The sequence below is a fragment of the Schistocerca nitens genome, chromosome 9 (genome assembly GCF_023898315.1).
Source record: "Schistocerca nitens isolate TAMUIC-IGC-003100 chromosome 9, iqSchNite1.1, whole genome shotgun sequence".
NCBI lineage: Eukaryota > Metazoa > Arthropoda > Insecta > Orthoptera > Acrididae > Schistocerca > Schistocerca nitens.
Window position 1 is genome coordinate 23,528,137 of NC_064622.1, and position 26,881 is coordinate 23,555,017.

General features: G+C 42.0%; 1 protein-coding gene across 3 annotated transcripts in view; it reads left to right on the forward strand.

Annotated features, from left to right (window-relative positions):
* LOC126203465 (acetyl-CoA carboxylase) overlaps positions 1 to 26,881 on the forward strand; it is a 440,754-nt gene that overhangs the window by 262,191 nt on the left and 151,682 nt on the right. For all 3 annotated transcript variants that reach the window (XM_049937783.1, XM_049937782.1, XM_049937781.1), the window contains 2 exons: positions 16,199 to 16,316; positions 19,346 to 19,475. In XM_049937783.1, coding sequence (XP_049793740.1) covers positions 16,199 to 16,316; positions 19,346 to 19,475 — 248 coding nt within the window. The remainder of the gene's footprint in view (positions 1 to 16,198; positions 16,317 to 19,345; positions 19,476 to 26,881) is intronic.

Below are 26,881 nucleotides of genomic sequence, written 5' to 3' on the forward strand. Positions count from 1 at the left end.
CACAAGACTGTCTTTCCAAGACGTATCTGTGGCGCTTAACGTCAAATTGAACTGTCCGCAGCTGAAAAGATTATGCGATGTAGGAATGCGGCTGCGAATGTGGTATTGTTACTGTGATTGCCATTAAGATGTTCGGACCCTTTCAGCGCACTGATAGTTCCAGTTCCGAAACATTCATTCTTTATTTGTGTGCACTGATGTCAGTTGCTGTATTAATAATTTATTAGTACTGGTACTGAGCATGCAACTACTGTAGTGTAGTCACGTTAGAACTTTTCTTTTATTCGGATGAAGCATCGACAATGATAATTTTAACTTTTTTATCATCATATTTTGTCATTTCCCAGGATTCCGCTAAATATAAACAAATGCTTTGTGTCATTGGTTCATGTAACTTTTTTTCATCTTTGCTGTAATTTTGTTTGACAAAAGGCTGGAATTTAGCTTATTGATTGCTTGTTTAGCTTGAATAGTCCTCTGCTTTATTTTTTGTTAACTGGAACCCTGATCCGTCACTATAACTCCCAGATAATTATGCTTTTGAGATGCCTGAATAGTACTTCCATCTATGATGATGTCATATTAGAGAGAGAGGTTTTGCTTCAGAAAAAATTGTTTCTTCGGAGTTATTGTATGTTTCTATGCTTCCTCGTGTACTCTGTTTCATGGTAATCTGCAGCCAATATTATTTGATCGTCGGCGAATAGTTAACTCGACAGATAATCTCCATCTATGTTTAGGCCCATTTCTTCACGCTATTTCGTGCATTTTTAAGAACCTCATTCAGGTAATATTTAAACATAGTGTGTGCTATACAGCTCCCATGTGTAAGGCCTTTGGTTGGTCGCATTACTCTTTTAGAACTCTTCTCGTATTTTAATTCTTGTCTTAATTCTTCGTAAACTTTCTTAACAGGACCATATATTTTGGATGGCCAACATCACGCACGATGACGATACGCTATTGCAAGTGCCCGTGTTATTCTGCTTACGATACAAAATCCCTTTGGATATCCATGCGTGTCAAAGGAACTTTGCATCGTAATCCGAGTTACACAGGCACAGAAATATCGTATTTACCTGTCGATACCGGGCAAGCGATTTCAAGTACAACGTCTGACCTGTACGGGAATATACATTGTGGATGAACTAGCGCAGGTCGTAGATGCACGGTTGACGACATATGGAAGTTTTCGTGACTCGTGCACAGATAGCCAAATGGTAAGGCGACCTCTCGCGATAAGCGGGAAATCCGGGTTCGAGTCCCGCTGCGGCACAAATTGTCATTGTCGTCATTCCATTCTACAGATGACGGTTGTCATTATTCGCAACTGCGAAAACATTTAATGTATCACAGGCGATTAGTGGCGCGTAGGCAGAAGTGAGCGTGGGGAAGAACTGTTTCCCCGGTCTTGTAGGCATCCTGCTCAGCCGTCTGCTGTAATTAGCCTGTATCATGAAACGTGTAGTACCAGCACGAAGAAAAGCGTGTCTGAGAAAGGAGAAGTTGTGACCGTCGAGGAGACCCATAACGAGAAGACTAAGCCACAAGAGTAGACAGATTACTCATCCAGTGATAACAGAGATACACAGCGGCATCGATGGTAACGCACGTTTCCAGCGGCGTTAGTACGAGGCGATTTGCAGGTAAATACACTCCTGGAAATTGAAATAAGAACACCGTGAATTCATTGTCCCAGGAAGGGGAAATTTTATTGACACATTCCTGGGGTCAGATACATCACATGATCACACTGACAGAACCACAGGCACATAGACACAGGCAACAGAGCATGCACAATGTCTGCACTAGTACAGTGTATATCCACCTTTCGCAGCAATGCAGGCTGCTATTCTCCCATGGAGACGATCGTAGAGATGCTGGATGTAGTCCTGTGGAACGGCTTGCCATGCCATTTCCACCTGGCGCCTCAGTTGGACCAGCGTTCGTGCTGGACGTGCAGACCGCGTGAGACGACGCTTCATCCAGTCCCAAACATGCTCAATGGGGGACAGATCCGGAGATCTTGCTGGCCAGGGTAGTTGACTTACACCTTCTAGAGCACATTGGGTGGCACGGGATACATGCGGACGTGCATTGTCCTGTTGGAACAGCGAGTTCCCTTGCCGGTCTAGGAATGGTAGAACGATGGGTTCGATGACGGTTTGGATGTACCGTGCACTATTCAGTGTCCCCTCGACGATCACCAGTGGTGTACGGCCAGTGTAGGAGATCGCTCCCCACACCATGATGCCGGGTGTTGGCCCTGTGTGCCTCGGTCGTATGCAGTCCTGATTGTGGCGCTCACCTGCACGGCGCCAAACACGCATACGACCATCATTGGCACCAAGGCAGAAGCGACTCTCATCGCTGAAGACGACACGTCTCCATTCGTCCCTCCATTCACGCCTGTCGCGACACCACTGGAGGCGGGCTGCACGATGTTGGGGCGTGAGCGGAAGACGGCCTAACGGTGTGCGGGACCGTAGCCCAGCTTCATGGAGACGGTTGCGAATGGTCCTCGCCGATACCCCAGAAGCAACAGTGTCCCTAATTTGCTGGGAAGTGGCGGTGCGGTCCCCTACGGCACTGCGTAGGATCCTACGGTCTTGGCGTGCATCCGTGCGTCGCTGCGGTCCGGTCCCAGGTCGACGGGCACGTGCACCTTCCGCCGACCACTGGCGACAACATCGATGTACTGTGGAGACCTCACGCCCCACGTGTTGAGCAATTCGGCGGTACGTCCACCCGGCCTCCCGCATGCCCACTATACGCCCTCGCTTAAAGTCCGTCAACTGCACCATACGGTTCACGTCCACGCTGTCGCGGCATGCTACCAGTGTTAAAGACTGCGATGGAGCTCCGTATGCCACGGCAAACTGGCTGACACTGACGGCGGCGGTGCACAAATGCTGCGCAGCTAGCGCCATTCGACGGCCAACACCGCGGTTCCTGGTGTGTCCGCTGTGCCGAGCGTGTGATCATTGCTTGTACAGCCCTCTCGCAGTGTCCGGAGCAAGTATGGTGGGTCTGACACACCGGTGTCAATGTGTTCTTTTTCCATTTCCAGGAGTGTATTTGCAGTGCCAGTATCTCTTGGACCTCTTTCAGCTTTGTACTACACACGGTTGGACGTCGCACAAAGCGGCATTATTATATTGCGACCCTGGGTTAGTGCTCCGCAAAATACTGGTAGTATTCGGATTCCTTGTGATCTGTTGCTTGACTGTACTGCCGCAATTATCAAATGGTTCAAATGGCTGTGAGCACTATGGGACTCAACTGCTGAGGTCATTAGTCCCCTAGAACTTAGAACTAGTTAAACCTAACTAACCTAAGGACATCACAAACATCCATGCCCGAGGCAGGATTCGAACCTGCGACCGTAGCGGTCTTGCGGTTCCAGACTGCAGCGCCTTTAACCGCACGGCCACTTCGGCCGGCGCAATTATCAATCCAAAGATTTTGTAATAAAATATACAGCTATTTTCCAACACTACCTACATCATGACAGGACGACATCCAATCTTCTTTTTTTTTGGGAGGGGGACGGGGTGGGGGGGGGGGGGGGAGGTGAGGGAGGCATACCGACTGAAGAAAATGAAGACAGATAATCTCCTGAAGTGGCTATACAGTTTGAATGTCGAGAGCCCCTTAAAGGTAACACTCTTTTATCAACGGAAGATTTTAGAACATTCAAACTAACCGTACCGTGCCTCGACGGTGTATGGATAATGTAGCTCAATGTAAAGGCGGACTGGCCAGTTTCAAGAGAGATCTGTGCATTCTATGGAGAATAGTTTTACAAAAGAGCCCAACAACGGTAATCAGACGAGAATCTAAGACATTGAAATATGGAACCTGAACAACCAAACTACTACTAGTGTATTAACGCCTTTCCCGTGACTGACGTAATCTGCTGCTAATTTTTAATGTCATCTGCTGCTAACTTCGTCCATTTTTAATGTCATCCAGCGCATTTTTCTCCCCTCGTTTCCTTTGCAGTCTTTCCACCGTTGCAGGCAATTTCTTCATCATCATGTTTTCCATTTCATGTTATTATTTCCACCAGTTTTCTTTCCCCGCCTTTTCGTAGTTGTATAGTCTTCATTCTTTCAGTCCATTTTACTTTCAGTATTTTTCTCCACATCCATTTCAAAAGTAACAGATTAATCTTTTCTCTTCCTTTTTGACTGCCATATAACACCACACTCCACGTAAAACACTTGGCGATTCTCTTAATGCTAAGGGAATTCTATGTGCTTTCACTAACCACTCAACTTTTCAACTATGGAAATTCTACTATTTCCTCAACGCAGGTTTCATTTTCTGTCCCCAAAAAATGTCATAAGATTTTACTTGTCCCAAGTTCTTTTTTCCCAGTGATCCTTTGATCCAGCATTCATATTTGTTGATACTGATCACTTGGTCCCTTCTTATATTCATCGTCATTACATACTCTTCTTCTACTTTTACGATCCAGTCCATAATAAACTGTAAACTCTGATTCAGCCAACACTGCTTGATTAGCTGCGTAGTTAAATTTCTTTATCCTTTATTCTTTCTTGTACTGTTGTGCCTCTTGCTTCTTGCAATGCTTTGTCTGTTTCTTTCTCAGCAAAAATATTGAAAAGCGTTAGTGAAAATCAACAATACTCAACTCCTCTGTTTCCTCATCGCCACTCTTTGAATTCCTATTACCACTTCTTCTCTTACGTGTGTCTCCTTTGTCAGTCGTCAGTCTTTCCAGATAACTCTGTCAGACGCCTTTTTTCGCTCAGCTAAACAGATGTACATATGCATGTTAACTAATACCATTTTTTGTTCTCAAAAAGTCATAGTAGACGCATACTCAAGGGAAAGAGCGTAGGGCAGCAGATGAACGAATCTTGCGTCGCCATTCTAGGCACACATATAGGAAGTGTCATGTGTTTACAATCTTTTTCAGTTCTGCCTGGTTTCCACTACATTTCCACTAATTATTTTTATCAGACAACGCAGCTCCTCATGCGCTACAGTCCACAAATTTTATTTATTCTGACGCACACGCTCAGTTGGCGTGATGGCCGGCACGTGATTCTTACGAGAGGCCAGAATACGTTCTCAGGCGTTCTAACCGCGCTCGAAATGTTGTCGTTTCTTTCTCCTATAAAAAGACACTGTCGACCTTGAAAGGCGCTTGCAGCTGTATCAGTAGATGCCATAATCAATGTAGCAACGTTGCTACACAGGAATGATCGCATGTAAAGGTCGCAGAACTGGCGAGGAGAAAGAAATAGCGTTGCGAAACGTCAGAGGCCGTGGGACTCGATACCCCCCGTCGGAGTGACGTCTGCCCAGAGCGTGGTGCCACCAGGCTGGCCGCGATACCACAACTCACACCACTCGCGGGGTTCACCACTGCCGCTGCGCCTCTTCTTTCTGCGGCCGAGTTACCGCCTTACTCACACAGTACCGCGGGCAGGCAGCGCTAGCGCTCTACCAAGGTCAGTCGCTTCTGTTTTGTTCCTCCATTTGTACTCTTCCATAGATGACAGTACTAACTGTGTGATTCGGTACCAAAGCATTTTCCGTGTTGGGCGCTAACGTCGAATTTGGATGGTCTTCGGCGAGAGAAAAAAGACAATGCTTGAATAAATGTAGGACAAGTACATCTTCAACGGGCTTCTCAAATGACAGTGAACGTTTCATCTACAGCCGTAGTGCTCGACAGTTCTCAGCTCACAGATAACGAGCAAAATAGTGCAGAGGTGCTCATCATTCCATGAATCCATTCATTGATTGATTCATTCATTCATTGTGTTGAGTGTCTCACATCATACATTAGTACATTCAGGAATGTGGAATAGGCCAAGGAATTCGTTAACCGACAGAAGCGCCGTTTGCAAACGTCATGCTTCAGTAACCAGTTGTTTACATTTATCATTCATGGGACGCGTATATCTTGTAACCTCCCCCTCACTTATCGACCTTAATGACAGTGAAAAATTAAACCGCGTGTACCTAATGGAAATTTGGGAAAAGCAATCGTCACCGAAGTTAATCTGTCGGTAAAGAGGGAGGAAAGGGTTACATCTAAATGAAAGGAAAAATGCAAATGAAACTGGAGGAAATTAATTTTGAAATGAGGTAAAGTTAATAAAGAAAGTAAATGTGCGGCCGTTACGTTAACAATTAACTAGCGGTAATTAGATATTTGAGATTTGGGGAAAATTACGGTCGACAGTCCTATGGACAATTACTATAATAACTGAAAAAGAAAGGTTATTGCACATATAATTAGCACTAAAAGCGTGGCAACTGAAGGTTGACACGTGTTGTGTGAAAACTGAATGTTTGTCTGAAGTAATAAATTTCGCTACACCCTGACTTAATTTAGCAAAAGAATTAATAAAACTGGAAAATTGAAAGTTAGTTTAGTGACTGAAATTAAAAGTGAACTTTGTTTCTGAAGCATATCGAAATTCAGTAAAATACAGTTAGTCTTGGGCTACCTCAACAATCATTTCAAAAGCTACTTTAATCTACGCAATTTAGAAATAAGAGATTTAACTTTGAACTTGAATTAAATGATTCTGAACAATTAACAATAGTAAAATTTAGTACGTACCAAGCTGAGCTGCAGTCACAGGTAAGCTAAAATATGCTAACAAAACTCGCACTCTTTATTTGTGCTTGTGTAATCTAAATATTGTAGCCAGCTCTGAATACTTTAACTGAACTTTGAAATTAAAGTAGTGAAATGGAATGATTGTATTTTAATGCTGGCGTCTGAATTTGAACGGCACTCGGGTTCATTTCGGAAAAGGAAGGGACCCTGCTTGGTAATGCAATTGGGACAATGAGCAACAAAGGTTCATGCTAAGTTGCTGTAATTTTGTGATGCAACAATTTTAAAAGCTGAGATCTGCCATACAGTTCTAAAACTTTACGTGCTTCCAGTCTTCCTTGTTGGTTGATTGAAGGTATGAAGTCGTCGGTCGAGGAGGTGGCGACAGTCACTCATTGTCGGCCGTCGCTGTTGCAGAAGCTGGATGTTGGCGCGCCTTCTTCTCGACACGGTCTCCAGGCGAAACGGGCTCTTGATGTGCGCCAGCTAATGCTTCCCGTCCGCGACACCATGTCAGAAACTATCATAGCAATTCGAGCGCAATTGCATGCTGCCAAACCCCGAAAGCGCGGCAACTCGCGGGAGCGTCACACAACACACCTGCTCAACCGCACTACTCCAGCCAGACTCCCTCTGCTCTGCCCGCGCTCCACGCGGCGGAGTTCACACTACCAAAGATGCTAAACACTTTTCTTCTCCACATGACCTATCGATGTATTCGTTCGATAGCATAGTTTTCCCTAGGCCAGACCCAGCGTATAAATACAAATAATATTCACAAAACAAACCAACATAAATGCATATATATATACAAACAGTAAAACAATTACAATATACAAAGACACAGAAACGTCATATATTCAGGTAACAAAATATGGAAAAAATATTATAGTACAATAGATGGAAATAGGAGGATATGCATTTCCGGCGTTACAATCTCACTAAAGTAATACGCCGTATTATATCCCGATATCTGTGTAGTGCTACAATCGAGCAAGAAGCTTTTGGAAATTGGAAAAGATACTGTGGAATGTGGGGTAGGTGTATAGAGGGCTGTGAGCGGCATGTGTTTGTAACTGGTCCAGTGCATCTACTGCACGAAAATCAGATCAAATCACTGACTTCTCCTTTCTAAGAATGTCTGAAGTAACTGTGTTCTTTATGCATCACAGACATTCTTACTTCATATAAAGTAGAAAGCATTGCTATGTGCTATGCCAAAGCCGTCATAAAATTTTATATTGAGAATTTTTGTACGATATTTCATGTTTTTAACTGTCGTGAGAATAAAATGTGTGTCGGTGCCGATTTGTTACGCTTTCTCCATATTTACCATACTAATAAGATAATTGTACAAATAACAATTTAACGCTGAAAATCCTAGGTTCACATGAAAACATGGACCTTGTTAGGTTCGGTTCCCGGGTTCGATTCCCGGCGGGGTCAGGGATTTTCTCTGCCTCGTGATGGCTGGGTGTTGTGTGCTGTCCTTAGGTTAGTTAGGTTTAAGTAGTTCTAAGTTCTAGGGGACTGATGACCGTAGCTGTTAAGTCCCATAGTGCTCAGAGCCATTTTTGTTAGGTTCGTGGGACACGTTTGTCCCACCTCACCGATTTTCAAAATCGGTCAAATTAAAATGTTTTGGTAGGTTAGCATATTACAGATCAAAAGAAAACACTATTTAACCTTTCATTTTTCAAATATATGCAAAAGAAATTAAATTTTAAGCGCCTAATGGCTAAAGAAGAGCAGTGGATGTTCTCTGTGTATTCTACGACTGACTATAAATTAATAACTGCTTAATTGGTAGGAAGAGTACTACACTGAAATTAAAAAAAAAGCTAAAACAGTTTCAGTATCTACCTACCTGCCTGATTTTATATAAAAGGCGCGTGGCTTCTTCACCTCAAATAACTTCTGATTAGTTAAGATATCTGTAATCTCTTTTCAACATGACTAACAATGATCATTGGCGCTTGAATCAGAGACTAACATGTTCCGTAGAAACAGGCATCAATTTTTTCTTAAAAAAAAAACTGTATTATTGTTTTGTGACAAAATACCAGATCTGAACGAAACCAGTTCAATATAAACCTTATGTAGGTGTGACAAACAGTTACGGAGTAAAAATACATTGAATAACTGTATTACATTGAGATGACGAAAGTCATGGGATAGCTATATACACATATACAGGTGGCGGTAGTACCGCGTACGCAAGGTATAACAGGGCAGTGCATTGGCAGGGTTGACACTTATACTGAAGTGGTTTATGTGAAAAGGTTTCCGACGTGATTATGGAGGTACGACGGCAATTAAGACTTTGAATGCGTAACGGTAGATGGACCTGGGCGCATGGGACGTTCCATTTCGGAAATCATTAGAGAATTCAGTAGTCCGAGATCCACAGTGTCAAAAGTGTGTCGAGAATACCACATTTCAGTCATTGCCTCACACCACAGATAACGCAGTGACCGACGGCCTTCACTTAACCACCGAGAGCAGCGGCGTTTGCGTAGAGTTGTCAGTGCTGCAAGACAAGCAACACTGCGCGAAATAACCGCAGAAATCAATGTGGGGCATACGACAAACGTATCCGTTAAGACAGTGCAGCGAAATTTGGCGTTAATGGGCTGTGGCAGCAGACGATCGACCGCGAGTGCCTTTGCTAACAGCAGATCGCCTGCAGCGCCTCTCCAGGGCTCGTGACATCGGTTGGACCTACAACGATATGTTTACGTAATGTGTATACATAAACATACAGTTATAAATGTCCCCGTTCGTAGTCGCTAATTATAACAATATGTTTACTTTTGTGCTGTACCATATAGCTATAATCAGCGGTGGAAATATATTTGCGAACCGACCGTGTGCGGCTGTTTCTTGTTGGATCGTCTGATCAGTCGGAAGTTGCATTGCAGAGGAGAGTAAATGCTTATTCAAAATATAATTATTTTTGGATGCATTTACCAGTAGAATATGGCGCGGAGAAAATATTTCGCCGCATACAACTTCCGTCCGATTTCGACGAAAGAATTCGTGACTGTGAACTCTCTATTTGGCAGAAACATAAAGAAAATTAAATAACTTCATGAAGGAGTGAGACATAGATTCTATATTAAATAAATAGTCCATACACCAATTCCATTTAAATCTGAATTTATGGCAATTAATAGATGAACTTACACTGCAATGAAAGATTTAACATGGATGCCGTTTTGACTGGCACTTCTCTTCTCGTAATGAAAATAATTCCTTTGACGTTTTCACATACACGTTGCACAATAAATTTACTGCTATGCAGTATTGCACTTTTAGTATTGCACATTTACTTTACACTAAAATAATATTATTTTTAACGATAATAATACGGCGGCAAGACATGCGCGTCGGACACAAGTTACAAGAGACAAGAGGAAAAATGAGTAACTTTTCATCGAGAATATCTCGTACATAAAAAAAAAATGTGTAAAAGTGTTCTTCTTCTGTCCGTTTTTCGCGCCGCGGTTTTCGAAGTCAATAACTCACTGCATCTCTGACGGCGCTTCGACAATAAACAAGTTACGTCACAGGTCGTTCACCTTTTACATTCTCGCAACATTATTTGCTAACTGTAGCTGTTGCCGAGCGACTACTCGATTAGTGAATGATTTAAAATGATAAGGCGATCACATAATGTTACAGACCCTGGACGACTGGAAAACCTGGCCTGGTCGGATGAATCCCGATTTCAGTTGTTAAGACCTCACGGTAGGGTTAGAGTGTGGCGCAGATCCCTCGAGAGACTGTGCAAGTTGGTGCGGGCTATGTTTACATGGGATGGACTGGCTCCTCTTAACCGATAACTAACGGGAAATGGTTGTGTTCGCGCACTTCGAGAGCATTTGCAGCCATTCGTGGACTTCATGTTCCCAAACAACGATGCCATGTCACCGGGTCACTGTTGATCGCGATTGCTTTGAGGAACATTCTGGACAGTTTGAGCGCCACCCAGATTACCCGACATCAACCCCATCGAACAGTTCGTGTATAACATCCTGCACCGGCTATAGAAACAGCCTGGCTCAATAATTCAAACGACTTTTCAGTCCATGCCACTTAGAGATGCTGCACTACGCAGGGCAAAAGGAGACCGACACGATATTTGGAGGTATCCCATGATTTCTGAAACCTCACTGCATTGTGTTGTTGTTGCAGCCGCCTGTGTGAATGGCGTGCAGCCTAACATTTACTTCTCCTCTTATCGAGAGTGACGTACACGTCACGTATCTCTTGCCTCAGCGGCGCTAGTTACTGTAGGGCAGTGATTCCCAAAGAGGGGAGGTAATTACAGCTAGAGGGGTAAAATGTAATTTTCTGAGAAGTAAAAACAAAAGGGTTCATTTTCGCTTTCGGAACGAAACTTTTTTTAAAAGATCATTACTATTATCACTATTTCGTAAGACAGTAACACTAATTACGTAAGTAGCGATGTGGTGGAGATCACAGCTTATTGAACGAAAGTATGAACAACATAGCTCCACATAGTCCACCAAGTGTGCACACACTTTGCACTTCGTACAGTTCATCTATGACTGTAAGACTGAGACATATATATATATCTCGTGAAAATGCCCTCTACGAATTGTAGAATGTTCCCGCAATAGACTAGAAATTGCTTGACTGCTCACTTTGTAACATTAAGCGAACTAGACAGCACAACTCAACAATGACTGTATAATGGCTTTGCACTGCTATAGCGTCTGCACTGTATTATTATTATTATTATTATTATTATTATTATTACTGTTTGTGGCGGTTGTCAGACACAGAGACAAAGTCTTCCAATTTCTGCCACTTCAGAAGCAAGGAGTGCAGCAATGCCGTCCGGTGTGGCCGTGCGGTTCTAGGCGCTTCAGACTGGAACCGCGTGACCGCTACGTCGCAGGCTCGAATACTGCCTCGGGCATGGATGTGTATGATGTCCTTAGGTTGGTTAGGTTTAAGTAGTTCTAAGTTCTAGGGAACTGATGACCAGAGATGTTAAGTCCATAGTGCTCAGAGCCACTTGAACCAACTGCAGCAATCAAGTAATTTATAAACGGTGGGCTTCAGTATACTGCACACAATTTAATTTGGTTTCATTTAAATGAAGCTGCGGGCGAAGCAAGTGTCGGTCCGTAGGACGATGTGCAGAAGTAACATATTTTGTAATAAGTTCGACCATCGACGTGCATCGTTAGCTTTATTTTCGGAGAAGGAATCGTAGATAGCATTTTCGATGCACTGAAAATTGCTCCACCATTCTAAAAAAAAGGGGGGGGGGGGTTAGAAATAAGCAGTTGACTCGTTTGTTCGTCTTGACATTTGAAAAGTTGAAGTGTTCAAATGAAACTGATTTTCATTGTAAAGTTTATTTAGATGCTGATAATGATGGTTGGGGGGGGGGGGGGAGGGGGGTAATAGCTAATGCGTGCCGGCCTTTGTGGCCGAGCGGTTCTAGGCACTTCAGTCTGGAACCGCGCGACCGCTACGGTCGCAGGTTCGAACCCTGCCTCGGGCATGGATGTGTATGATGTCCTTAGGTTAGTTAAAGTAGTTCTAAGTTCTAGGTGACTGATGAACTCACATGTTAAGTCCCATAGTACTCAGAGCCATTTGAACCATTTTAAACCATCGCCACTGAAAATGAATACTTCTGAAATCATATTCATGATTTCTTGCAGAGGAATGGGCCACCCACGTCCGCTGTGGGCCAGATTCAGAATGGGGCCTTCTCATTCTATTTTCATCAAAAATGGTTCAAATGGCTCTGAGCACTATGGGACTTAACAGCTATGGTCATCAGTCCCCTAGAACTTAGAACTACTTAAACCTAACTAACCTAAGGACAGCACACAACACCCAGCCATCACGAGGCATAGAAAATCCCTGACCCCGCCGGCAATCGAACCCGGGAACCCGGGCGTGGGAAGCGAGAACGCTACCGCACGACCACGAGATGCGGGCTATTTTCATCCATAACATCAAAAACTTGTAATTACATTACCTGTCCAGTAATAGCCGTTCATACGCCAGGATTAAAAATTTGAAGGACCGAACGTCGACGGGAGGAAAATAATTATAAACCAACTCGTTTAACAGCTTACTAAGAAAACAATGAAGGATTCCCTCACTTCCGCCCGAATCCTACGAGTAATCTATCACTATCATTGCTAAAATGAATGATTTTGGAACTCCATACCATTCTAAGAACCTTCTGTGATTGTGTATGATCGAAATCTAAAAGTATGCATAAGTTATTGTGGAAAACAAATGTGCAGGTACGAGTTTGAGACTAAAAATTAGCTCGTCTAATTTATTCGTCGGTCGTTTTACTGTCGACTCTTTCGGTTTCTGGCTGCCGACTTTTCACAGGAACCATCCCGGCACTTACCAGAAGCTATTTAGGGAAATCACGGGAAACCTAAATCAGGATGGTCAGACGCGGATTTGAACCGTCGTCCTCTCAAATGAGAGTCCAGTGTACTAACCACTACGCCACCTCGCTTGATATAATGATGATGATGCTGCTGTAACATAACCCTTGTCAGTTTAAACCACATTCCATATTTCAACAGTGTTCTCTCTCTCTCTCTCTCTCTCTCTCTCTCTCTCTCTCTTTCTCAATGTTCAGTTTGAAGATGAGATATGAACACAGTATTACATTCTTCTTTCTTGTGGCTTAGCTCAATGGTCATTTTGAAGATGAGACGTGAACGCAGTATTATATTCTTCTTTCTTGTGGATTAACTCTCCCAAATGTATTTTTGAATCCATACAAGAAATTATAATTTAATTCTTTAAACGTATCGTTTCGCTATACTTTGCCACAGAACATGTAGCAGAATACTGTCATGGTTGTTATTAAAGGTCTACAGTTTTATTCGTATGCTCTAATAATGTAGATTATATGAATGGTTTTGTTAAATTCGTGGAAGAAATTGTTCCTGGAAGAAACAGACTTCGCAAAAGTGTAAGGACCTTTCAGCTCGTTAGTTCGTGAAGTATGTTAAAATTAGCGGTGCCCACCTTGCTACTCGACACAAAGCTGTTCAACATTGCAGTCTGTTTCCGTTTGTAATTCATTTTCAAACAGCCAACATAACTCAAGAATACAGGCGTCCGTAAGGGGAGGTGGGTGGGGGAAGCGTTGTCACTTGCGCGGGAGGGAGCGGCATTTTCTCCCCGACCCTCCTCTGGAATGCTTTTCAGTTCATTATAGGTGATTTTCCGTGATTGCGATAAGACTCATGTTTAGAAAGTTGTAGCATTACGTGGCTGATCACAGTGTGATAGTTCTATGAATACTTCGAACTGGCCAACTCATTTATAATTATAAAAATGGTAATTTTAAACATATGCTCCCTCCCCTCCGTGTATAAATTTCTGCAGACGCCTATGGTTCAGAACACTGGATACTATGATTGGATGTGGATGTTTTATGGTCTCTCTTCCCGGGAGAAAGAGAGAGAGAAATGGTTCAAATGACTGAGCACCATGGGACTTTGTGGTCATCAGTCCCCTAGAACTTAGAACTACTTAAACCTAACTAACCTAAGGACATCACACACATCCATGCCCGAGGCAGGATTCGAACCTGCGACCGTAGCGGTCACGCGGTTCCAGACTGAAGCGCCTAGAACTGCACGGCCACACCGGCCGGCAAGAGAGAGCGAAAGAGAGAGACTGCTAGTAACTTAGTGACGCACATCTTGAGACTGTATTTTTAATGAATATACACATAAGAACGGATAATACCGTTAAACACACCTGCGAGCTCAGCCTTTTATCCAATCAGCAGGCCACAGGCAAGTAACTACGGTAAGCCATACATAAAGCAAGAACGAAGGCCGTGGGAACCCATTGTGACTGTCAATAGCAGGACGTAAGCACTATCCCATGCCCACTGTCATGCAGTACCTAAATCGTAGCCGAGCTCGTACCAGAAGTTGCGAATCTGTATTGTCGTGTTGTTATTCTTGCAACGCGTACGGTTTTTCGGAAAAATGAGGATAAGGTAACAGTATCCCATACTTTGTTTCTCACTTTAGGTTCCGTGTTGGTGTGCACAACACGTTTTTCAAATGTTTAACAAGAACTTATAGTTCGAACAGAAATGGCTTTCTGATCTGAAGTCCAGCCCCTGAGTTCGGATTTTGTGAAGCAGAACTCGTATTTGCCGGAGCTGAGAGTTGGGGAGGCGCTGATCAACCATTCATAAGTGATGATGAATAAATTTTTCTTCGAAGCTACGGTTAATTAAATACTACTAATACGTATATGAGCAGTGAGCCATCAGTAACTAATTTTTGGTTAATTACTGTTTTATCCCTAGAGAGAATAATTCTGCGCAACAGTGTTTTAACTTTTAATTGTTACTCTGCGATAATAATGCACGAGATAGAAAAGGTGTATAATAACTTTGGAGTTACGAAAAGAAAAAAAAAACATGGTACATTTTTTCTTTCTTTTTTGTTTAAAACATGTCTAGGAAAAACCAGGTAGCAGTTAGGTGTCAGATTACTTTTAGGGATATGTGCTGACCACTTCGCAATGTTCATAGGAGATTGCAATCCATGGTTACAGGCGGTTCACCGTAAAGCAAATTTCATTCAGACCCAACTTTTCATTGAATACGGTTTTCTTGCCTGCAAAAACATGTAAATTTCGTTTTGTGGATTGCTGTACTTGATTACCATGCTATTTTTCATTCGTTTATATCCTATATTTAAGCTGTTCATAGACGCCTGAAACGAAACATTTCAGACACACAGTCATATATCTGTTTCTTGTTTATGTAAACTTTTCAAGTAAAAAAGATGTGTTGTCTCAAGTGTTTTACATGTCCAATACATTGTTATGGAGCTTATATTTTCATTTCTCTCTCATTGTTTATCAGAAATACATCCCAACATGCCCGAAAATTTAGATCACAACTTCAGCGTAGTTACTTTTTCCTGTTATGTTTAAACATTATAACTGCTGATTACAGTGACATAATTTCGACGCCAAAAGCAGACCGCCATAACTTTTTTGTTATAAATTCGTTTCCTTCAGCTACACAAAATATGTATGAGCATTGGAACCTTTTCAAAATGATAACATTGTTTTACAACTAACCAACTGTTTGTGCAAAGATGCCCTTGTAATACAAAAAAGAATAAGAGATCTGTACTGATACCCATTTAAACGCGTGTTTTCGGTATTTAGTAATTTTTTTGGAGAGGTATGTTTCACCTATAAAGCTAAGTATCATGCTCAATATTGCTATGTAATCGTCCAGTTGCAGCGTAGCAAGAGAACTGCCAAATTTTCTTAGACATTCCATTTTATTAATTTTTAAACACATTGTACTGCCTATTTTATTTTTGTTTTATTTTTTTACTATTTCTGTCTGTAGTGTATAAATTGTTTATGGTTATCAAGTCAGAGTTGAAGATCAGCATTTTGAGATGCAGGGGGAACTGAGATGTGTAAACTTGTGTGACTTAGGTTCACAACATGTGGAATTCTATATTGTATTTAGCATTGTAGCATCATTTGCACAGTTTGTTTTTCTGTTTATAGGCCCAGTATGTCCCAGGGCACAGTGATGGTTCAGCCTCGGTTTCAAGAGAAGGACTTTACTGTTGCAACACCAGAAGAATTTGTTAGGAGGTTTGGTGGCACAAAAGTCATCAACAAAGTAAGTGTAATTCATTTATTTTGGAGTGAGCAGGAATAGCAGTTGCAGTTCGTTAACACAGTGCTGAAAATTAATCATAAAAATCTGGCAGAGATTGTAGGTAACAAGACTATTCAGTGATCAAATAGACAGCTAACTGGATCACTGTGAGGACAGTACCATAGGGAGACATGGATATTTAATTTTCAGCCATTCTTTCCCTAACCTTATGTCTGAGTCAAGTTTTCAGTATAACCCTTGAATTATCCTGTTTCTTCCACACCTTTGTTTGTGACTGATGAAGGGATCAATTAATCTGAAATCTAATGTTTGTGTTGTTCTTCGCTCATAACTAGACTTGTTGCATTCTAACTAGAAGTTTTTCATGCAGTGGTTTACCGTTTTGGTTTCATTATTTGTGAGGGAATGTTGTGTTGTGTTGTGTTTTATTGTATTGCATGGAACTGGGGACCTAGAAATGACGGAGAGGTTTTGTCCCCGCCATAGCCCTCAGTGGCTCACAACCACACAACAGGTTACAGCAGTCCACTCACCCCACCCCCGCCACACACTGAACTCAGGGTTATTGTGCTGTTCGATCCCCAGTCCCCAGTGCAACAACCCCCCTCCCTGGAATGTTTCACACCATGCGAGTGTAACCCCAATTGTTTGTGTGGTAGAGTAATTATGGTGTACGCATTCATGGAGAAAGTGTTTGCGCAGCAACTGCCGACATAGTGTAACTGAGGTGCAATAAGAGGAACCAGCCTGCATTTGTTGAGGCATATGGAAAACTGCCTTAAAAACCATCCACAGATTGGCCGGCACACCAGACCTTGACACTAATCTGCTAGACAGATTCGTGCCGGAAACCGGCAAGCCTTCCCGCCTAGAAAGCAGTGCGTTAGACCACACAGCTGACCGGGCGGGCTGATGGAATGTTACACACATCAAAAAAAGTTTTGCATCGCCCCGATTCCAAAAACTCCTGAAGATAGACGTTGACTGAGGATAGTGTCCCTTTGACTGTTCAGAGATGTAAGGATGTAAACAACCACGCATGAGCAGCTCCTATTAGATGGAGGGGATCCGACAGCTGATCAGTTGCAGTCATTCCATCAGGAAGGAAGTACACAGCTCATGTTGTGTGTATTTCAACCATGCCTAGACGGTCAGTATTGCAGTTCGATTGTATCTGCATTGTTACTTTGTGCCAGGAAGGGCTCTCAACAAGGTAAGTGTCCAGACGTTTCGGAGTGAACCAAAGCGATGTTGTTCGGACATGGAGGAGATACAGAGAGGCAGGAACTGTCAATGACATGCCTCGTTCAGGCTGCCGAAGGGCTACTACTGCAGTGGATGACCACTACCTACGTATTATGCTGGAAGGAATGCCACCATGTTGAATAATGCTTTTTGCGCAGCCACAGAACGTCGTGTTACAACTCAAAACTGTGTGCAATAGGCTGGACAATGCGCAACTTCACTCCCGATGTCCATGGTGAGGTCTATCTTTGCAGCCACGACACCATGCAGCACGGTACAAATGGGCCCATCAAATTTCCGAATGGACCGCTCAGTTTTGGCATCATGTTCTCTTCATCAATGAGTGTCACATATGCCTTCAGCCAGACAATCGTCAGAGACGTGTTTGGAGGCAACACGGCCAGGCTTGAACACCTTAGACACACTGTCCAGCGAGTGCAGCAGGGCGGTGGTTCCCTGCTGTTTCGGGGTGGCATTATGTGGGGCCGATGTACGTCGTTAGTGGTGATGGAAGGTGCCGTAAGGGCTGTACGATACACGAATGCCATCCTCCGACCGATGGTGCAACCATATTGGCAGCATATTGGTCAGACATTCGTCTTCATGGATGACAGTTCGCACCCCCATCATGCACATCTTGTGAATGACTTCCTTCAGGATAACGACATCACTCGACTAGAGTAGCCAGCTTGTTCTCCAGACAGGAACCCTATCAAACATGCTTGGGATAGATTGAAAAGGGCTGTTTATGGACGACGTGACCCACCAACCACTCTGAGGGATCTACACCAAATCGCCATTGAGGAGTGGGACAATCTGGACTAACAGTAGCCTGATGGATTTGTGGATAGTATGCCACGATGAATACAGGCATGCGTCAATGCAAGAGGACATGCTGCTGAGTATATAAGGTACCGCTGTGTACAGCAATGTGGACCACTACCTTTGAAGGTTTCACTGTTTGGTGGTACAACATGCAGTGCGTGGTTTTCATGAGCAATAAAAAGGGTGGAAATGATGTTTATGTTGATCTCTATTCCCACTTTCTGTACAGGTTCTGGAACGCTCGGACCCGAGGTGATGTAAAACTTTTTTTGATGTGTGTATATGTGCCCAATAGTGAAAAAGGAAAAACGAGGCCCCAGTTTAAATTGATTTTGCGCACATAGAAATCATACATATATTTATGAAAATTACAATCCTCATAAAAATGGGCTAAATAAACCTCACTTGGATGATAAGCAGAAAAATGTACCAGCAGTAAGCAATTAAGGTTGCAAATAGATGATAAACACTGAGACTTAGCAGCACCCTCTCTTATCAAGATTAGTCAATATTCTGTCAGATGATATGAGACTGGTTTCATTGTACCTTTTAGACACCTAATGCCACAATAGCAGAATGACAGTAACTTTGAACAGGGCTATGATGCAAATACGGATAGAAGTGGACTGTACACAGCTATATGATAGGCTTATGTATATCAGACATTTCTGTGGTGATTACAATCTAGCAGTGTGCATTGTTAGTGGAATAGCAGGCATACATAGACTGTGATGGTTTGGGGTGCCAGAATGGCTGGCCACTACTTGTTATTAGGAGGCAAATATTGAATACTGCCAATAGTTACATACAAAAGTACATGGCACTATCCTAGCTTATGAAACTATCAGTTTGTTCTCTGTAGCACTTGTTTTATATAAAAACATCATATTTTTTATATAATTTTGTGTTGTAAAATGTTGTAGTTCTATCATATATTTAAAAGTTAATGAATTTTGCAGGTGCTGATAGCAAACAATGGAATCGCGGCTGTGAAATGCATGAGATCTGTACGACGTTGGTCTTACGAGATGTTTAAAAATGAACGTGCTGTCCGCTTTGTAGTGATGGTGACACCGGAGGACCTTAAAGGTACCATGTACATCTAAACTAGATAAATATGGTCATGAAAATTCCTTGTTGGAATATAAACAGTTTATGGAGTAAGAGTGATAACTCACCCACGTGGTTGAGATGCTGATTCTTCGATAGACACATAAAGAAGACCGAGAACGTTATTAGTTTTGGGATGAATCCTCATTCACACATGCACATGTACAGTTCCAATGCCCCAGCTAACTATATTGTGTTGGCACAGCAAGTGATTGAATTAGAGGCTAGCAGAGATTGATGCCAGAAGGATAACAGGGTTGAAGGATAGTTCCTGCCTATGTAATTCAGAGAACCTGGTATTGGGGAACAGGGAGAGAGAAAAGTGACAGAGATTGTGAAGCATCCAGTGTAACTGAGCATTTTGTGGCTGACAATATGTACACCACTGGGTGGTAAACTCTGCTCTTGGGCTCTTCATCTCACTTCGATGATGGCCTTTCATTTGGGTGGACAGCTGGTTGTAGTGCCAACATAAATTGTGTGGAGAAATTACAGCAGATCTGCTAAATGATTGACTGTTTTCACAGGTGGCTCAGCACTGATAGAATAGCATAAGCCAGTGATGGTAACAGGTTGTGTAGTGCTGGTTCCTACACCTGAGTCAACAGTGTTTGACCCATGTGGCATGAGATTTGGTGTAAGTGTGGTGTACTGATGTACAAGGTGTACAACTTTGCTTCTGCCATTTTTTCCCCAACATTTGAGGCTTTAATGAAACAAGTTGGTTACACATGTATCATTCAAAGTATTTTCCATCGCTGGCCTCTTCTTTCTCCCACCTTTCTGGCAGTATGTGAATCCCGGGTCAAAAAAATTGTTCATCTTTTGAAACAATCCACGAATTGATCCAATTTGTGACTTCGTCATGGGATCAGACGTGTTGGTCCGCCAGGCCATGCGCCATTGATCTAAACAGGTAATAGTCAGAGGGAGCAACGTCTAGAGAATACGGCAGGTGTGGCAGGACTTCCCATTTTATTCCAAATACATTTTGACCTATTTTGCAATGTGGAGTCGAGCGTTGTCATACTTCAAAATCACTTTATCGTGCCTCTCGCTGTATTGTGGCTGTTTGTCTATTAATGCTCTGCTCAAATGCATTAATTGCGCTCAATAATGAGCACCTGTGATTGTTTCACTTGGTTTTAACACCTCATAGTACACGACGCTGAGCTGATCTCACCAAATGCAGAGCGTGATCTTGGAGCCGTGAATATTCGGTTTGGCCGTCGATGTGGAAGCATGGCTAGGATATCCCCATGATTTTTGCGTTTAGGGTTATTGTAATGAACCCATTTTTCATCCCCGGTCACAATGCGGTGCAGAAATCCCTTCTGTTTGTGCCTCTGAAGCAACTGTTCACAAACACACAAATGCCGTTCAATGTCTCTTGGTTTCAGCTCACACGGGACCCAAGTTCCTTCTTTCTGAATCATGCCTATAACCTTGAGACATTTTGAAATGGTTTGCTGTGTCACTCCCACCAATCGTGCCAATTCTTCTTGAGTTTGATGCGAGTCTTCGCTCGGCAATGTCTCCAATTCTGCATCTTCGAAAACATTCTCTCTTCCATCACTACGCTGGTCTAAGACATTAAAATCACTGTTCTTGAAGCGTTGAAACCACTCATGACATGTTCTTTTACTATTAGCATCCTTACCATACATACTTGAGAGCTTTCAATGAGACTCAGCTGCTATTTTCTTCATATTGAAATAAACCAGTAACACCTCCCACAAATGACAAGAATTAGGCTCGTAAACTGACATTTTGAATCAAGAACAACTTTATGATACAGACACAAATTGACTAATGTTTTAATGAGGTTTTGTTGACCGAGGTCCAAGCTAACTGCCTGACGTCTGTGATCTGTTTCTTTCGACCGTTACTTACCATTGTCGCCATGTATCGGCAAACGGCAGAAGCAAAGTTGTACATTTTGTACTAGGGTATAACTTGTATTGGTGAATGGTGCAGTATCATTTGGAAGCGGTGGGAGGGATTGTAGTTATGATTTTCCGCGCTCCCTTCACCTGACCCTCCCTTAACCCCAGTCAATCTGCAGTGCCAATACAATGTATTCATCCAAGATGACATAACCAAGTATGTGTATGTGGGTGTGTAATGTAAAGCTGTGAAGAAGCATTGGTCCAAAATCTACCATTGTTCTCAGTCTTGATTATATGCCTATTGATGACTCAGCACCTCAACTATTTGGTGAATTGTTACATTCTTCTTAAATTATTTAAATTAGATAATTATCTGCTTAGTAAACTGTTGAGTTGTTTGATCAACCAGGTTCATTAATTGAATGATGATGGCATATTTTGATATTAAGGGTGTCAGGAATGTTCGCTAATCGGATGGAAAAGTCACATGTAGGAAGTATATTCTGTGCTGACTCTTCCATATTGCAATATTGTGAGTGAAAGAAACAGATTGGCTTTAGAAAAGTGAATGTAGTACAGTGGATCATGTGAAAGTTATCAGAATTGTAGAACAGAGCAATTTGCCAATTGTTCTGGATTCATAAATTTTGAGAAAGCTTTTGACTCAGTTTCAGCAAAATCTGTTGGAATGAGTGTCACAAAATTGTGCATAGAAACGTATATTTGTATACTGAAAGATATACAGTATGTAAGTCAGTGCTATAGATTCCATCAGAATTTATCAAAATATTGGGAAATTCAGAATTGACAGAGGAGTCCACATTACCAAAACTACTTATGATAACCCTAGATGGTGTTTCCATATTATTAAACTGCAAAAAAGGAGAAATGTGAGTTCATGGAACATATCCGAACCACCTTCATTTTGATGTACTGTTGACATCCAATCCAGATAAATTTTAACAGTGGATGGATCTTTATAGAAAAGATTTGGAAAAAAGGGTAAAATGCAATATTAATAAAACCAAAAATAATGTATTGATAATTTGAAAAGAAAATAGTAAAAATTAATAATACAGTTGTAGAACAATTTGAAATGTTTTTAGAATTCAAAGTAGTTGAATATGATGACTGACTGGACAAGAAAATAAATAAACATAAAGAGTAAAAATGATTTGGAAAGCTTTTGGTAACCAAACATAATTTTCAAAATGGAAGTTTGAATGTGCCCAAAAAGAAAAGTTTGTAACTGGTTTTGACTTAGGCAGTGGGTCAAGGACTGCTGATACACAACTATGCAAAATCTGAGGGTTGCTCAACAAACAATCTGGAGATACACATTGGGAATCACTAAAGAGACAAAAAAAAGAAGAAAAAACCAGATTGATCAAGAAACATAATGGAGTGGAAGACAATTACTGCTGTAATGAAAATGAAATGGAGGGGGGGAAGGAGATGGTAACCAAGAATATGGGTAATAAAAGGACCAAGGAAGTCCTTTTCTGGGTTGTAAGTGTAAGAGGTAATAGAAAATGAAGGAGATGATGAAATGGAAGATGGATATATAGCAACAGAAAATGTGCAGGAGTAATAGAGATGAATATCACTGAAGACTATACTACATATCAAACTCCAGAGCAGGGCTGGCCACGGCATGCCACACTTCACGCACACAGTATGTGTGGTCCACAGGCATGCCAAGGCCCAGCCTGTCACTTGGGTTAGCTCAGTCTTTCCCAGAAGTACCTGGAACAGGGTGATATTTCATTTAGCATTGGAGTGTGACATTCTTCTGTTGGCACAACTCTGTGAGTTTGGCAGAATTGTGGTGTCAGCAGTGTTTGCCCTATGCTCTTTCTCCACGATATGAAGGATGTTCACGGGTCCAGTGGATATTTGCACAAAAAGAGGCAGTTTAGCAGTCTATCGCCACAATTCTTTAAAATTAAAGGGAATGACAGAAGAGAGGGCTGAGAATTCTCAATTCAAATAAGTGATGAGTACTACTTATTTGCTATGAAACGAAATTACAGTACAATGCAGAGAGAATTTAAACTTTCAGATGTCAATGAAAGAGCAAAAAATTACAATTAAATTCATTGTTCTGTTCATCAAGAAGTACCAAATTTGCAGGCATGGAGCACTTCTAAAACATTTGTGGTGCTACTAGTAAAATTCCTGAAGGAAGTCGCACCCATTGTTCCAACGGTTTTCAGTGGAAATGAACAAAGAGTATGGAGACTTCATATAGTACTGGAAAGTACATTGGTTAGGTCAAGGACATGCTTGGAATGATTTTTTGATTTAAAGCTCGCCATTGTTGAGTTTATGAAGAAAGGAATGGATGAATGAAAAATTCGAACATCTGGAATGGATTGCAGACTTTGCATTTTAAGTGGTCTTGTTTGCACAATGCCCACTGAAAAACATTGCAAGGTAACTTCTTTCTGATTTGATGGGGATGCATTTAAAAAGAAAATCACAGTGTCGAGCAGACACATTTTGACAAAGACAGTTCCGTTCCCAGAGCTCACTGGTGTTAAAGAAAGTGCGAGATTTGAAGAATTCATTGTGGTCTTGAGGACACTGTCAGTCTTATGTCTCTTTTCAAGCTGTTTTCAAGACCATTTGCTGTTTCAGTTGAAAGTGCTTTGTGCATGTGCAGATGTGACTGATCGATCTGCAAAGTAATTTCGGTCTCAGTGATAAATCTTTTCACGTTAAAACTGTCCAGGACATCTACACCGCTTTCCTCAGATGAATTTTCCAAGTCTCCATAATGAGATTGCAGAAGTTCTATAATATTTCAATTGACCTCTTTGTGTGATGGACCTTTTTTTAAATTATGAAACTAAACAAGTCATGTTTACTTGGCAACATGAAACTTTGTGTGTATGTGCATGTGCTGAGAGTTTGTACCAGATAAAAACTATATTGTTTCTTCAGTAAGCCAATTAATTAATACTGAAAACTTATTTTTTTTTGTGATCTGTGTTGTTGAGAAGTGTGAAATACAAAACAAAGTCGCATGCAATGTGACTGTACTGCCATTTAAATGCAGCACCTTCGCTGTACTGCGATTTAAATGCAGCACCTTCGCTGTTTTCTCCCTCTTCTCGCTTCTTGCATTAAGACAGCGTGGCGTGGTGGTGGGGGAAATGTAAAGTGAGGCGGAGCACTTTGGCACTTGGGCCCAGGCCTGGGCATGGCCCATGAGCTGAAATCTTGGCCACCCATCCTCTGGAGAATACCAACATGCAGTCTTGTGTTATCTTGTTGAAAGAAAACATTGTGAAGATCTCAAAGATTGAGCACAGCCACTGCCCCTAATAGGTAATGTCTGCTGTCCAATTTTCAGACTATGCGAACCAGATGTGATTGTGTTTTGTGCCAAATGGCACTCCATAAGATCAGACTAGGGTAGGAGCTGGGCCCAAATGATGATGACTATTAGAATCTGACAATATGTGGATACATACTTCCTGTTACTGTATGCAGAACTGAAACTTGTCCAAAAAGTTGACGTGATGCCACTCCTGTGTCCAGTATTGTTGGACACACCATTGTCGGGACACCTGTCACTGCTGTTATGTCGAGGGAATGGCCTCTTGAGCGTGAGACTGTTTTTCAGTTAAAAAAAAAAAAAATGCACAACCAGCTAGTATGTATGACTGTTGTTGTGTATACACATAATGTATGGATCATAGAGGCTGTGACTCATAAACAGAATTTTTGTACACATTATTATAATTATTATTATTGCACAAAGGAATTAATAGCATTTAGCTGCTAGTGGGCATTGATTTATGTCAGTGGTGAATTTGTGATGGACTGGAATTCGAATCAGGGTCTCGTGCTCACTTGGCAGATGCTCTGTCCACTAAGTTGTGTATATACACTGACTGGCATGAAAAATGCAACATCCAATAAATGATGTGTAATTATTGTGTAATTATCTATTTCATCGAAGTGAAGCACTTCAACCAGTTTTTTGAGAAGGGATATGTTATTGGCCATGCTTGTGATCAACAGTGAAGTGTTTGATTGTTTATTGCACCAGCCTCAATTGTTGTTTTCCATGCAACCTGGAAAAGACATCATTGAATGTGAGCAAATAATGTTTTCCCGCTCTTTTTGCGCTTATTGTTGTACACTGAATTGTTCGTTTTTCAATCACACATGTTTGTAGGGTCTTTCTGTGATTGTTGTAATCAGCTTTCTGGGGTAAACTTGCTGTTAAGCACTGAACAAGCTGCAAAAGTTGTTGCTTTGGTGGAAGATGTCCGTAGCATGCATTACGTTGCAGAAGTGTTCGGGACTACACCTTTCATGATTTCCAGAACCATACGAAGGTCCAGGGAAACTGGTGACTCTGAAAGGGAACCAGGAACAGGCCCGAGAAGAGCAACAACGGAGAGAGATGACTGCTTCTTACAACTTCAAGTTTTCTGGAGCCATCGAACCAACACTACTAAAGCGTAAAATCGACTCCGTCAGGTTCAGGGGGTCAATGTTAGTGAGCAATTGTTCGAAGAAGACTGGAAGAAGCCAATCTTCAGTCTGGAAGACCTGCTACAGGTCCGGGACCCACCACATAGCATTGCACAGCTCAACTACGTTTTGCAAGGGAACATCTTGGCTGGACAGTACAATAATGGGATCAAGTGTTGTTCACCAATGGGTCGCGATTTGGCCTACAATCACCTGACGGAAGAGAGAGTGTCTGGAGAAGGCCATGGGAAAGATGTTCCACTTGCACAGTCTCATCTAGGATACCTTGTCAGGTTGGTTCTGTGCTGGTGTGGGTAGGAATCAATACAGCCGCAAGGATGGATTTGATCTTTGTGGAGCATCGTAGACTTACCGCACATCAATATGTGGAGGAAATTCTTCTGGAGCATGTTGTGTCTATCGCTTCATTTATTGGTGATGATTTTACACTAGTGCACATCATTTCAGTTTTGTAAGGAATTGAGGTGTTGCTTTTCTTGCCAGCCAGTGTATATACACAAGAGACTTGCCAGAAGTCACAATTGCGTTAACTCTCAATTCTCTCACCCATATTTATTGACTGATTTATATTATTGGATGACATACTTATTTGTTTTCATTCATATTTCTTTGGCTGGTGTGGAGGCACTTACAACTACGGAACTCTTGTCAATTGACCGTGAAAGTAGAATCATTACGAGAGATCTGTTTTGTGTTGCACACAATTATTTGATATAATTTGTAGTAATAAATTTTCAAGGATCATTTCAGCTTCAATGCATGAAGAATAGCTACATCCTGCTACTTGTGCTCGTGAGTGTGAGTGTACAGAGTGTAATGTCACTGCAGTATGTAGTTAAATCTACTGTCAACTGTATCAGTGCAGGCCGGCCACTAAGGCTGCCTGTAGGAAGTGTGCACACAGCACGGTCTCTGCCTTGCCATCTAATGGTGACTCACGCCTAAATACACGCAGACCAACAATGACTCACTACGTTTTTTTAG